The following is a 14698-nucleotide window of genomic DNA, read 5'->3' as shown; positions in this document are numbered from 1 at the left end:
TTGATATTATGTTTCTGGAGGTATCTGATGAATCTTCAGTCTTGCTTTAGTCCTACAAAGAAAAGAGACAAACATAAACATTCAGATTATTAAAAGTCCTTCAAATTAAACATACATATAGGAAAATGTTTGGATATTATTTGTCCAACAGTTCAATGTCACACTCTTCAGTTCGACACAAGAGGAGATGAAAGGCGAAACGTCAGAGCTTCTGCTTTACATTTAAATTAAAGGAAGTGGATGGTGATTTAAAGTGTGATCATGTTTTGCAAACTTGCAATTTTAATATTTGTTCTGATGCAGAGTCTTTCCCCATAGACTTCCATTGTAAGTGTATTCAATGTAAACATTTTTTTTCTATAAATGCATATCGATTAGAATATCTGAATATGGTATACAATATGTAAAATACATGGTAAAAGTGTCATTGGATGCATTTCATGATGGGTGCAGTATTTATTATTTATTTATATGTCTGCTGCGTGTTCAAGATCATCTGTAGTCGACTGTTTTACAGCGCGCGCACACACACACACACACACACACACGTGTAGTTGGGACATGGTGTAATACTGAGAGTTTCAGACTCAATAATCACTGCAAGAGTTTGATCTTCATTTTTTCTCTCTATAGTAATATAATTAGTGCTGTAAATATCGATCTAACAAAAGTTTGTAAATATATCATATAAATGTATGTGTGTGTGTGTGTGTGTATATACACTGAACAAAATTATAAACGCAACACTTTTGTTTTTGCCCACATTTTTCATGAGCTGAACTCAAAGATCTAAGACTTTTTCTATGTACACAAAAGGCCTATTTCTCTCAGATACAAGTCACAAGTCTGTCTAAATCTGTGTTAGTGAGCACTTCTCCTTTGCCGAGATAATCCATCCCCCTCACAGGTGTGGCATATCAAGAGGCTGATTAGACAGCATGATTATTGCACAGGTGTGCCTTAGGCTGGCCACAATAAAAGGCCACTCTAAAATGTGCAGTTTTATCACACAGCGCAATGCCACAGATGTCGCAAGTTTAGAGGGAGTGTGTGATTGGCATGCTGACTGCAGGAATGTCCACCAGAGCTGTTGCCCGTGAATTGAATGTTCATTTCTCTACCATAAGCTGTCGACAAAGACATTTCAGAGAATTTGGCAGTACATCCAACCGGCCTCACAATGGCAAAAACAAAAGTGTTGCATTTATAATTTTGTTCAGTGTATAATATATAATATACAAAAGTTTGTAAAAAATGTATAAAAAAAAAAAAAAAAAAAAAAAAAAAAAAATTATATATATATATATATATATATATTTTATAATACATTTTTTACAAACTTTGTAAGATGCGATTTATCGATTTTACAGCACTTTTATATATATTAAATTATATTATATCCTTCGGGAATATTATATTATATCCTTTGGAAATATTATATTATTATTATTATTATTATTATATATTTAGTGCTGTAAAATCAATGAATTGCATCTGACATAAAATAGTGTGTGTGTGTATATATATATATATATATATATATATATATATATATATAAAAAAAATGTAAAAAAAATTATGTTAGATGCGATTATTCGATTTTACAGCACTAAATATAACAGAATATAATAATGCAGTGTGAATAAACCCTTCATTTCGTATGAAGGAAGACCTTTGACCCTCTTTATGTTCCTTAAAACAGTGTTTTTTATATTCTTTGGCAAAATGTGATTGAAATTTAAGCTGCACAATTAAAATCACAAACTCTCCCTGCATTAGGAAACACATTAGTAAAGACATTGTTAAGTGTGACTAAATTGCCTAAATACTTTTAGGAGCCACTGCATATGACGTTTCATAATCAAATCAGCAAAGCTGCTCGTATACACATTTACTTACAGCTTGTTTCATTCAAATCTATACTCACAAAACAGGTTAAGCATATTTGTCAGTGTGTTTACTCACAGATCTCATCTCTGTGTGTGTGTGTGTCTGAATAAAGGTTATTTTGGAAACTATGTGGGTGTGTGTCAGAATGTGTGATATCAGTGCGATAAGTGGCGTAACTCCTGGAATGTTGTGTGGGAACAAGTCAGAGCAAATCTTTCCAGGAGACCCTGAAGAGTAAAAGCACCCGCCCCAGATAGTGCATCTACGGTTTACAGTCGTATTAGTGGACCGCGCCTCAAATCAACCTGTTTTACCAGCCCAACCCTGATGACTTTGGCCATTGTGTCTATCTGCAGTCCGTCCACTGAGTTCATTCATTGCTGATAAATGGAAAACAAGTCACTCCCAAAATCCCAATCCTAACTTTGCTCTTTATAGCAATACCTGTGTGCATTAATACAGCATTTAAAGTTAGTTTAAAAGATTACCGAATCACTGGAGGAGGACTTGTGACCGTCCTTCTTCTTGTGATCCTTGTCCTTCTTCTTCTTCTTGTCTTTGTCTTTATGTTCTCCTTTGTCCTTGTGTTTGTCTTTATGTTCTCCTTTGTCTTTGTGTTTGTCTTTGTCTTTATGTTCTCCTTTGTGCTTGTCCTTATCTTTATCCTTACCCTTGGAATCACTCTGAGACAAAATGTAAAATAATATTACTGAATAAAACCAATGGCATTCTCATAAACCAGCATTTACATCCATTCCTGCACGCCGTACTGCTCATATTTCATATTTAATAAGGAAGTTGGTGCGGCTATTGTTCAAATTCTTAATATCTATAACACTATTTCCATATGTAAAGTTTGTAACTGATGTTCAATATCAACACTTCCCTTGTCCTGTGTGTTGTATAACACGAGGAAATGTGATTTCTGTCATATTTAACTCATAACGACAGCAACACTACAATCACAACAACACACATCTCTGGCGTTTCGATGGATTTAGATTGTTATGAATAAACGTGTTTTTACCTTGTCTTTGCTTTTGTCTTTATCCTTCTTTCCAAACCCGAAGATTCCCTCCACCTGTTTTCCCTCTGACTTTTTCACCTCGTCATCTCCAACAGCTGGGAAAAAAGAGAAAGAGTGGATAAAAAAAACATTAGTTTCCCTCTGAAATCATTAAAAATAGGCTACCTATATTCCACTAATGCTTCTTAATCAAAGTTAAAATGTTAAAGGAGCTGTGCAGCATTTTACCAGCGTTCAGATCGAAGTCCATGATGCAGCACTGGAGTTATTACACTCTCTGATCGACGTTTAGGAAAGATCTGCGCATCAGCTGAGAGATACGCAGTTGCAAAATAATAAAAAGATATGCGGTCTCATGAATATTAATTAGGTAGCATGACGTCAGCTCTGTCCGAATGTCTGATTGGCTGGAATGCAGAAGGTAAAGCGACTTAGTCAGCGAATGGAACGATCCTTCAATGCGGAAGCATTTGGTCATGCATATTAATTAGGTGGTGTGATTGGGCCATTAAATTGCATATTCATTAGTTAAACGTTAGTAATTGTCGCGTACAGGTGTTCGAGTCAGGTGTGAGTTTACGGAAGTATCTGTTTCTGCTCATAAAGCCACGCATTTTATCTGGTAATATATTCAGACATGAGAAACGCAAGTGCCAGCTTTATGTGTCTTATTATGTAGGTTTAGTTAGTATAATGCTTTTGTTAAAGTCTGAGAATTTATACAAACACTTATCTGCTAATCTTCCTACTTGAAAACGCCCTACTTTTCCCCGAACGTTATCGAGAGATGTGAATTGCTTTATAAACAAATGCGCTATAAAAACTTCTTCAAGTGGGATCATTATGGATATGAAAAAAAGAAACGTTTTACAAGATGTTCAATATGGTGTGTTGTACAGTAGCCTAAATAAAGGCGTGTCAAGGCGAATATTCCTCAAGGTGGGTTTATTTTGAAAAGTCACTTTTGTAAAAAAATAAATAAAAAAACCCATTTACATTTCCATCATTACCCAGCTGACCTTTGGCGGGGCATGTTGTCACAGTATATGTGATAAGTCAGAGTGGAAACCTGCTGTGAGAAAATATTTAACGTGACATAGGCTACTACTACCTAACATATATAAAACCAATGCATTTTCAACAATATAATATTTAAAATGTATTATAAGCTATTTAGTTGCTTTAACAGAAAAACAATGAATAAACTGCAAAAACTGTAAAAAAGTAACAACATTTTCAGAGATTCGCACATCATAGAAAATATGTAACAGCAATATGTAAAATTTCAGTTTGATGGACAGAATTCATAATATATTTAAAACAAATGGTGTTTGAAACCAACATGCAAAACCACTGCTAGAGAAAACAAGGATTTGTGCAATAAACATTTTTTTGACCCAAAACCTTTACAGTTTCTGAGATAAAGCCCTTAGGACATCATCCATGTGACAACTAGGACAACTAGTTTTGCCCTCTCCTCAACAAGGAAACCGGTTTGTCTGCAGTGAGGGGCGAGTCTGCAACCGGTGTTTTTACACAAACTGGCCAGGACTGTTTTATGGTACTTACAAGTGAGAATAATGAGCGCAAAACATGATGAATGTGGAAAAAAATAGCAACTTTACTGCATTAATATAGAACTGAACTAAGGCATCACAGTGTGTACATTCAACATTTCACAACAGCATCATGCTATCAGAAAACGAGTCAGACACATACATTTGAGTCTTTAATTTTAGAACTTTACAATAAGGTCCCTTTAGTTCATGCATTAAACAATAAGCAATACATTTGTTTCAGTTATTAATCTGTTAGTTAGTTAATAAAAAAATACAACTGTTCATTGTTAATGTTAGTTAAAAAATGTTAAAGTCCCCCTGTGGTGAAAATCCAGCTTTTAATGTTGTTTATGTGCCTATGTGGTGTTTTTAATCTGCTTTAAGACACACCATGTGTAAGTTCATAAGTCGACAGCATTGCTGAGTATTTCCTCCTTAAAACTGCAGTGAACCAAAGACAGTCTCAAAAACACGCTTTGAAATCGCTGGTGTTTCTGACGTCACAAACTACCTTGTAACCAATCAGATCAATGTGTGATCGTCAACCAGTGGATCTCTGAGCTGAGGGAGTGAGTGGAGGCGGGGCTCATTTGCATATTCATAGAGCCACGCATACTAAATGAGGCAAGGGTGTCGAGTTACATTCAAGATATTTTAAGGTGTACGGTTTTTTCAAGGAAAAAAACTTTTAAATATGTCTTTTTGGTGATCAAATGTGATAAAATGATTGACTACAGGCGACTTTAACAGATACAACTTTTGATTTTAATAATGTTAAGTCTTATGTTCATTTTAATGTTAAAATGAACATAAGATTAATAAATGCTTTAGAAGTATTGTTAGTTATAAACTAATGAAATCTTGTTGTAAAGTGTTACCAGCTAAACTAAAGAATGAAGTATCTGCCCTAGATAGTGCGTCTGAAAGGCTTTTTGACCGTAGTGTGTATCCGCTGCTTTTATGACACGCCATTATCACCACATTTATCCTATAGTTTAGTATCTCTTAAAAGGAGAACGGCTGGTCCCAACTCAAACTTAATATCAAGCTGTATTACAGATTTAACTGCACTGACACTATCAGATGAGAACAAAACTTCAAATGAATTATGAAAACTGAATAATATCATCTGAGCTGCTTATATTAGAATTTAACTCATTTTACACAGTCATTGAACTGAATCAACATTAAACTGAATCAACATTTTGCGAGATATAAAGTCAGAATTGCGAGATATAAAGTCAGAATTGCGAGATATAAAGTCAGAATTGTGAGATATAAAGTCAGAATTGCGATATATAAAGTCAGAATTGCTAGATATAAAGTCAGAATTGTGTGATATAAAGTCAGAATTGCGAGATATAAAGTCAGAATTGCGTGATATAAAGTCAGAATTGCGAGATATAAAGTCAGAATTGCAAGATATAAAGTCAGAATTGTGAGTTATAAAGTCAGAATTGTGAGATATAGTCAGAATGGTGAGATATAAAGTCAGAATGGTGAGATATAAAGTCAGAATTGTGAGATATAAAGTCAGAATTGCGAGATATAAAGTCAGAATTGCGAGATATAAAGTTTGAATTGTGAGATATAAAGTCAGAATGGTGAGATATAAAGTCAGAATTGCGAGATATAAAGTCAGAATTGCGAGATATAAAGTCAGAATTGCGAGATATAAAGTTTGAATTGCGAGATATAAAGTCAGAATTGCGAGATATAAAGTCAGAATTGCGAGATATAAATTGCGAGATATAAAGTCAGAATTGCGAGATATAAAGTCAGAATTGTGAGATATAAAGTCAGAATTGCGAGATATAAAGTCAGAATTGCGAGATATAAAGTCAGAATTGCGAGATATAAAGTCAGAATTGTGAGATATAAAGTCAGAATGGTGAGATATAAAGTCAGAATTGCGAGATATAAAGTCAGAATGGTGAGATATAAAGTCAGAATTGCGAGATATAAAGTCAGAATGGTGAGATGTAAAGTCAGAATTGCGAGATATAAAGTCAGAATTGTGTGTTATAAAGTCAGAATGGCGAGATATAAAGTCAGAATTGCGAGATATAAAGTCAGAATTGCGAGATAAAGTCAGAATTGTGAGATATAAAGTCAGAATTGTGAGATATAAAGTCAGAATTGCGAGATATAAAGTCAGAATTGCGAGATATAAAGTCAGAATTGCGAGATATAAAGTCAGAATTGCGAGATATAAAGTCAGAATTGTGAGATATAAAGTCAGAATTGTGAGATATAATGTCAGAATTGTGAGATATAATGTCAGAATTGCGAGATATAATGTCAGAATTGTGAGATATAAAGTCAGAATTGTGAGATATAAAGTCAGAATTGTGAGATATAAAGTCAGAATTGTGAGATATAAAGTCAGAATTGTGAGATATAAAGTCAGAATTGTGAGATATAAAGTCAGAATTGTGAGATATAAAGTCAGAATTGTGAGATATAAAGTTTGAATTGCGAGATATAAAGTTTGAATTGTGAGATATAAAGTCAGAATGGTGAGATATAAAGTCAGAATTGCGAGATATAAAGTCAGAATTGCGAGATATAAAGTCAGAATTGCGAGATATAAAGTTTGAATTGCGAGATATAAAGTCAGAATTGCGAGATATAAAGTCAGAATTGCGAGATATAAATTGCGAGATATAAAGTAAGAATTGCGAGATATAAAGTCAGAATTGTGAGATATAAAGTCAGAATTGCGAGATATAAAGTCAGAATTGCGAGATATAAAGTCAGAATTGCAAGATATAAAGTCAGAATTGTGAGATATAAAGTCAGAATTGTGTGATATAAAGTCAGAATGGCGAGATATAAAGTCAGAATTGCGAGATATAAAGTCAGAATTGCGAGATATAAAGTCAGAATTGTGTGTTATAAAGTCAGAATGGCGAGATATAAAGTCAGAATTGCGAGATATAAAGTCAGAATTGCGAGATATAAAGTCAGAATTGCGAGATATAAAGTCAGAATTGCGAGATATAAAGTCAGAATTGTGAGATATAAAGTCAGAATTGCGAGATATAAAGTCAGAATGGCGAGATATAAAGTCAGAATTGCGAGATATAAAGTCAGAATTGTGTGTTATAAAGTCAGAATGGCGAGATATAAAGTCAGAATTGCGAGATATAAAGTCAGAATTGCGAGATAAAGTCAGAATTGTGAGATATAAAGTCAGAATTGTGAGATATAAAGTCAGAATTGCGAGATATAAAGTCAGAATTGCGAGATATAAAGTCAGAATTGCGAGATATAAAGTCAGAATTGTGAGATATAAAGTCAGAATTGTGAGATATAATGTCAGAATTGTGAGATATAATGTCAGAATTGCGAGATAAAGTCAGAATTGTGAGATATAAAGTCAGAATTGTGAGATATAATGTCAGAATTGCGAGATAAAGTCAGAATTGTGAGATATAAAGTCAGAATTGTGAGATATAAAGTCAGTATTGTGTGATATAAAGTCAGAATTGCGAGATATAAAGTCAGAATTGTGAGATATAAAGTCAGAATTGTGTGATATAAAGTCAGAATTGCGAGATATAAAGTCAGAATTGCGAGATATAAAGTCAGAATTGCGAGAAATAAAGTCAGAATTGTGAGATATAAAGTCAGAATTGTGTGATATAAAGTCAGAATTGCGAGATATATAGTCAGAATTGCGAGATATAAAGTCAGAATTGTGAGATATAAAGTCAGAATTGTGAGATATAAAGTCAGAATTGCGAGATATAAAGTCAGAATTGCGAGATATAAAGTCAGAATTGTGAGATATAAAGTCAGAATTGCGAGATATAAAGTCAGAATTGCGAGATATAAAGTCAGAATTGCGAGATATAAAGTCAGAATTGCGAGATATAAAGTCAGAATTGTGAGATATAAAGTCAGAATTGCGAGATAAAGTCAGAATTGCGAGATATAAAGTCAGAATTGTGAGATATAAAGTCAGAATTGCGAGATATAAAGTCAGAATTGCGAGATAAAGTCAGAATTGCGAGATATAAAGTCAGAATTGTGAGATATAAAGTCAGAATTGCGAGATATAAAGTCAGAATTGCGAGATATAAAGTCAGAATTGCGAGATATAAAGTCAGAATTGCGCGATATAAAGTCAGAATTGTGAGATATAAAGTCAGAATTGTGAGATATAAAGTCAGAATTGTGTGATATAAAGTCAGAATTGTGAGATATAAAGTCAGAATTGTGAGATATAAAGTCAGAATTGCGAGATATAAAGTCAGAATTGCGAGATATAAAGTCAGAATTGCGAGATATAAAGTCAGAATTGCGAGATATAAAGTCAGAATTGCGAGATATAAAGTCAGAATTGTGTGATATAAAGTCAGAATTGCGAGATATAAAGTCAGAATTGTGTGATATAAAGTCAGAATTGTGAGATATAAAGTCAGAATTGTGTGATATAAAGTCAGAATTGCGAGATATAAAGTCAGAATTGCGAGATATAAAGTCAGAATTGCGAGATATAAAGTCAGAATTGTGTGATATAAAGTCAGAATTGCGAGATATAAAGTCAGAATTGTGAGATATAAAGTCAGAATGGTGAGATATAAAGTCAGAATGGTGAGATATAAAGTCAGAATTGTGAGATATAAAGTCAGAATTGTGTGATATAAAGTCAGAATTGCGAGATATAAAGTCAGAATTGTGTGATATAAAGTCAGAATTGCGAGATATAAAGTCAGAATTGTGTGATATAAAGTCAGAATTGTGAGATATAAAGTCAGAATTGTGTGATATAAAGTCAGAATTGTGTGATATAAAGTCAGAATTGCGAGATATAAAGTCAGAATTGTGTGATATAAAGTCAGAATTGTGAGATATAAAGTCAGAATTGTGTGATATAAAGTCAGAATTGTGTGATATAAAGTCAGAATTGCGAGATATAAAGTCAGAATTGCGAGATATAAAGTCAGAATTGCGAGATATAAAGTCAGAATTGTGTGATATAAAGTCAGAATTGCGAGATATAAAGTCAGAATTGCGAGATATAAAGTCAGAATTGTGAGATATAAAGTCAGAATTGTGAGATATAAAGTCAGAATTGCGAGATATAAAGTCAGAATTGCGAGATATAAAGTCAGAATTGCGAGATATAAAGTCAGAATTGCGAGATAGAAAGTCAGAATTGCGAGATATAAAGTCAGAATTGTGAGATATAAAGTCAGAATTGTGAGATATAATGTCAGAATTGCGAGATAAAGTCAGAATTGTGAGATATAAAGTCAGAATTGTGAGATATAAAGTCAGAATTGTGTGATATAAAGTCAGAATTGCGAGATATAAAGTCAGAATTGTGAGATATAAAGTCAGAATTGCGAGATAAAGTCAGAATTACGAGATATAAAGTCAGAATTGTGAGATATAAAGTCAGAATTGCGAGATATAAAGTCAGAATTGTGAGATATAAAGTCAGAATTGCGAGATATAAAGTCAGAATTGCGAGATAGAAAGTCAGAATTGCGAGATATAAAGTCAGAATTGTGAGATATAAAGTCAGAATTGCGAGATATAAAGTCAGAATTGTGTGATATAAAGTCAGAATTGCGAGATATAAAGTCAGAATTGTGTGATATAAAGTCAGAATTGCGAGATATAAAGTCAGAATTGCGAGATATAAAGTCAGAATTGTGAGATATAAAGTCAGAATTGTGAGATATAAAGTCAGAATTGTGTGATATAAAGTCAGAATTGCGAGATATAAAGTCAGAATTGTGAGATATAAAGTCAGAATTGTGAGATATAAAGTCAGAATTGCGAGATATAAAGTCAGAATTGCGAGATATAAAGTCAGAATTGTGAGATATAAAGTCAGAATTGTGAGATATAAAGTCAGAATTGTGTGATATAAAGTCAGAATTGCGAGATATAAAGTCAGAATTGTGAGATATAAAGTCAGAATTGTGAGATATAAAGTCAGAATTGTGTGATATAAAGTCAGAATTGCGAGATATAAAGTCAGAATTGTGAGATATAAAGTCAGAATTGTGTGATATAAAGTCAGAATTGCGAGATATAAAGTCAGAATTGTGAGATATAAAGTCAGAATTGCGAGATATAAAGTCAGAATTGCGAGATATAAAGTCAGAATTGTGAGATATAAAGTCAGAATTGTGAGATATAAAGTCAGAATTGTGTGATATAAAGTCAGAATTGCGAGATATAAAGTCAGAATTGTGAGATATAAAGTCAGAATTGTGAGATATAAAGTCAGAATTGTGTGATATAAAGTCAGAATTGCGAGATATAAAGTCAGAATTGTGAGATATAAAGTCAGAATTGTGTGATATAAAGTCAGAATTGCGAGATATAAAGTCAGAATTGTGAGATATAAAGTCAGAATTGTGAGATATAAAGTCAGAATTGCGTGATATAAAGTCAGAATTGCGAGATATAAAGTCAGAATTGTGAGATATAAAGTCAGAATTGCGAGATATAAAGTCAGAATTGCGAGATATAAAGTCAGAATTGTGAGATAAAAAGTCGCAATTATTTTTTAAAATGTTTTATTCTGTGGCGGAAACAAGCTTCACTGTTTCTCCTGTACATCTGAACAGGAACAGAAATGCTGTCAGAAGAACAGGGTCATGAAAACACCTCTTTCAACACCGGGTAGTTTCTCACCACAGTTTTGAAAATTACAGAAAAAATGGTCTGAGTGGAGGGAACACAACAATAACTTCTGATGCAGTTAATATTATTTTGCTTGAAGAAGTTAAATGCGTCCAACACTCCAGCTGCAATCAACCACCGCATGCAACAAAATAATAACAAACTGTGCAAAACTACTACACTGAAAAAAACTACTTGTAAGATTTACTTAATAAAATCCTCGTAACAATTTGCACAAGTATATTTTAAGTAAATTTTACTGCTATAATATCAAGTACAACTTACGTGTCATTATCAAGTAAAATTTACTTAGTATTGAATGTAACGCTCATGAAGAAATTAAGTAAAAATTACCTATTTACATTTCATTTAGAAGTTATATTTATTTAAAGTAATTAAGTAAAGTTTATTTATTGTTTTATAATTAGGAAGCTTGCTTTTATGAAATTATTAAGTAAATCTTACCATTTAATGAAGTAAATAAGTAGATTTTATTTAAGTTTTTTTGTTTTCATTTACTTAGTTTTATGAAATTATAATACTCCCTATAATTATGTAAACATTGCTAATTTCTTTTTTATAATCATGAACATAAATAAATTAACATTTTCTCTATATTTTTCACGAATCACACAATTAAAATACAATTAAACAGTTTATTTTTCAGTCATCAAAAAATGTTCTTCATACAAAAATGAACATTCACAGTCATCTCTTGACACAGGTGAATTCAGTAAAACTTCAGAATTATACTGTAACCCTTGTTTTAAACATAACAAATGTATTTAAAAAAAAAAAAAAGCAAAACATTCAACATTCAAAACAGCACTCTGAAATAGTGAACTTTTAAAGAATACCATTACAACTTTAATGATTTAAAACATGAACAGCTGAATGTTTAAACAGTTACATCATACCATAGCATTTAATACAACTTCATCCTTAATCTTTGAACTTTTGGGTAAAGATTAAAGGAGAACTCCGGTCATTTTTTGGTAAATTTGGAGTGCTGTCAGTACAGAGAACAACGACAAAAATCGGTGTTGCCTACACCATGTTATCCTCTTTTTAAAAATTTGCACCCTGTTGGCTTCAATGGGGCAAGTACTAAACCTGCTTTTAGCCTCGTAACATCCTTGATGTGTCATTACAAGTGCACAGCCATGTGAGTGATTCCTTCTGAGTGAACACAGTGAATCTGACTGCAGTAGATGTGAAAGATATGGATAAAAGTGATGTTAATTCAGCCAGCGCACATACCTGTATTTTCTTCCTGTTTTCGGTCGAAGTCCACAGTAGTCGATTGTCGAGTTCTCCACTGTTGCTGAGTTACCTATGATCTACTGCAGTCAGATTCACCCGTGTTCACTCTGAAGGAATCACTCACATTAGCTGTGCACTTGTAATGACACATCAAGTATGTTAAGAGGCTAAAAGCAGGTTTAAAACTTGCCCCATTTAAGTCAACAGGGTGCAAACAGGGCAGCAAAAAAAAAAAAAGGATAACACGTGTAGGCAACACCGATTTTTGTCGTTGTTCTCTGTACTGACAGCACTTCAAATTTACAAAAAAATATTAAAATTGACCGGAGTTCTCCTTTAAGAAGGATGGATGCATCAATTGGATCTTCTCCATCAGCACCATGGATGGACGACCAGTATTTGAATGATGTGCTGAGTGATGTCACTGCAGCTGTCCTCCTGCATACAGTTTAGAAGAAAAAAATATAAATCTTTTGAGAAACAAAAATAGAAAGTGACTTCATTATCACAACAGAATGAACACATACACTTACTAAAAAAAGTATTATCTCTACGATCAACTTAGCGCACGATGCTTTTAGAAACACAGACCTTATTTTGAGACCTCATTTATGCACGATTTATTGCAATTGAAAAATTGTAGCTTTATGTGTAGACCTTCCTGGGCAATATTCATTAAGAAAATTCAAACTTTTCCATAGTCAACAGTATAACGTTAACGTTACTTAACGTTACAGCAGGAAAGCGGTTAATGTTAATTTTAAGGCCTAATGTTAGCAAGCTAACGTTAGCAGTTACAACGGTATCCAATCAGTTTGAAATTTTTACACGAAAAACAGTGCTTTGTGAATCTATAAAACTATTGAAAACTTTTCCGATTAAATATCCGTTAACTAATGTAGGAAGTGAAATGTAAAGGCGGGGTTATAACGTTAATGTACTATGGATAACCCAGACCCGTTACACTAATACGAGGCCATGTTATAAGATCCATGTTATAAGACCGCGGGCAGTTATAAAATAATGTCTATTGAGTCAAGTAAACAAGAATCATCAATCAAAATCCTCACAGACCCATCTTTTATTAAATGTAAAACAGAAAGACAAACTTACCTCAAACACGACAAAAAGCAGCCACGCAGCAGCTCGCCAATCCGTCTGACCCAAAGTGGCAGTTAGACTGTCTTGTCCAAACACGCATGTGCGGATTCAAACGCGCTATACTTTTTCGATTAAAATTTACTTAAAATTACTATGTTTATGTGAAGTGACTATAACATGTTTAAATATTACAAGCAAATATATAATAAGATTTACTCTTTCCAACCAGTTAATTTATTACATGAATTAAATGTGTAGATATTTCAAATTTTACTTAGAAAATTCTAGTTCTCATTGAATTTTAATTTTATAAAGTAAAAATTATGATGGTTAATTTAATATATATTACTATACCAAAAAGTTCGTTTTTACAGTGTAGAATACATTTGATTTAGGCTACTTTTGTATGATTAGACCTTACTAAAGCAGCCAGGTTGTAAGAGCGTGCACTGATATTTTTTCACATCTGTTGTGTGAGACTATGGAGTCAAGTCTTCTACACCAACAGCGCCACATGCTGGTTAACATGATGCACAGAAAAACTTCAGCTAAAAGGAAAGAAGCAAAGTGAAACACGACCACACAAGTGGCATTCAGTTCCTGGACTGTGTAAAGGGAAACTTTCAAATTTGAAGAGACTCAATGTTTTATAAACAATTTAGAAATTTTAAGTCAAGAGATTTGAAACGTTCAAGGTTTGCAGTGAAAGGTTGTTTGAGATTTAATCTAACGCTTTATTAGTTTAACAGATGTCAGTGCTGGGTTGTATTTACTGCATGGCTTTCACTTCCAATATGAGCAGGGTTTACAGGAAAGTTAGCAATTATTAGCCAGCATATAGGCCTATATGTCTTTAATCACTTAAAATTTTTGAAGGCTGCATAGATATATCCATATCCCATAATCCTTTCTGTGACAGCTGAGCTAAAAAATTAAGATGGCGTTTGAAAGTTGCTTGTCGTGGTCAGTTTGTGTGTAAATGTACGTTTGATCCTTTCTTTAATTATATTTTTATAATTAAATATTCACTTAGTTATCAACAAATTCTCTCTCCTTTGTTTTTTTTAAAGGCCAGTTACTTCATGGATCCAGGATACTATGCATCCTGATAAAGTTCCCTTGGCCTCTGGAATTAAAATAACCCCACATCATCACATAGCCTTCACCACACCTAGAGATTGGCATGGTTTTATTTCAGTTAGCCTAA

The 14698-nt window shown here is 33.0% G+C and overlaps 2 protein-coding genes across 7 annotated transcripts in view; both read right to left on the bottom strand.

The window, feature by feature from the left end:
- LOC307167715 (uncharacterized protein) overlaps window positions 1-3258 on the bottom strand; it is a 3453-nt gene extending 195 nt beyond the window's left edge. The window contains exons 1-5 of one of the 2 annotated variants that reach the window (XM_079886992.1): window positions 3146-3258; window positions 2918-3012; window positions 2502-2573; window positions 2379-2471; window positions 1-52 (exon numbers count right to left, since the gene is read on the bottom strand). The exon at window positions 1-52 is cut by the window's left edge and continues 174 nt beyond it. In XM_079886992.1, coding sequence (XP_079743118.1) covers window positions 47-52; window positions 2379-2471; window positions 2502-2573; window positions 2918-3012; window positions 3146-3167 — 288 coding nt within the window. In that variant the 5' untranslated portion in view covers window positions 3168-3258 and the 3' untranslated portion in view covers window positions 1-46. Of the gene's footprint in view, window positions 53-2378; window positions 2574-2917; window positions 3013-3145 lie in introns of both variants that reach the window. The other variant, XM_079886991.1, reaches the window with a different exon arrangement.
- fam131ab (family with sequence similarity 131 member Ab) overlaps window positions 1-14698 on the bottom strand; it is a 335743-nt gene that overhangs the window by 121083 nt on the left and 199962 nt on the right. The window lies entirely within an intron of this gene.

The sequence above is a fragment of the Squalius cephalus genome (assembly GCF_949319135.1).
Source record: "Squalius cephalus genome assembly, chromosome: 11".
Taxonomy (NCBI): Eukaryota; Metazoa; Chordata; class Actinopteri; order Cypriniformes; family Leuciscidae; genus Squalius; species Squalius cephalus.
This window is presented reverse-complemented; position numbering and strand designations above follow the sequence as displayed.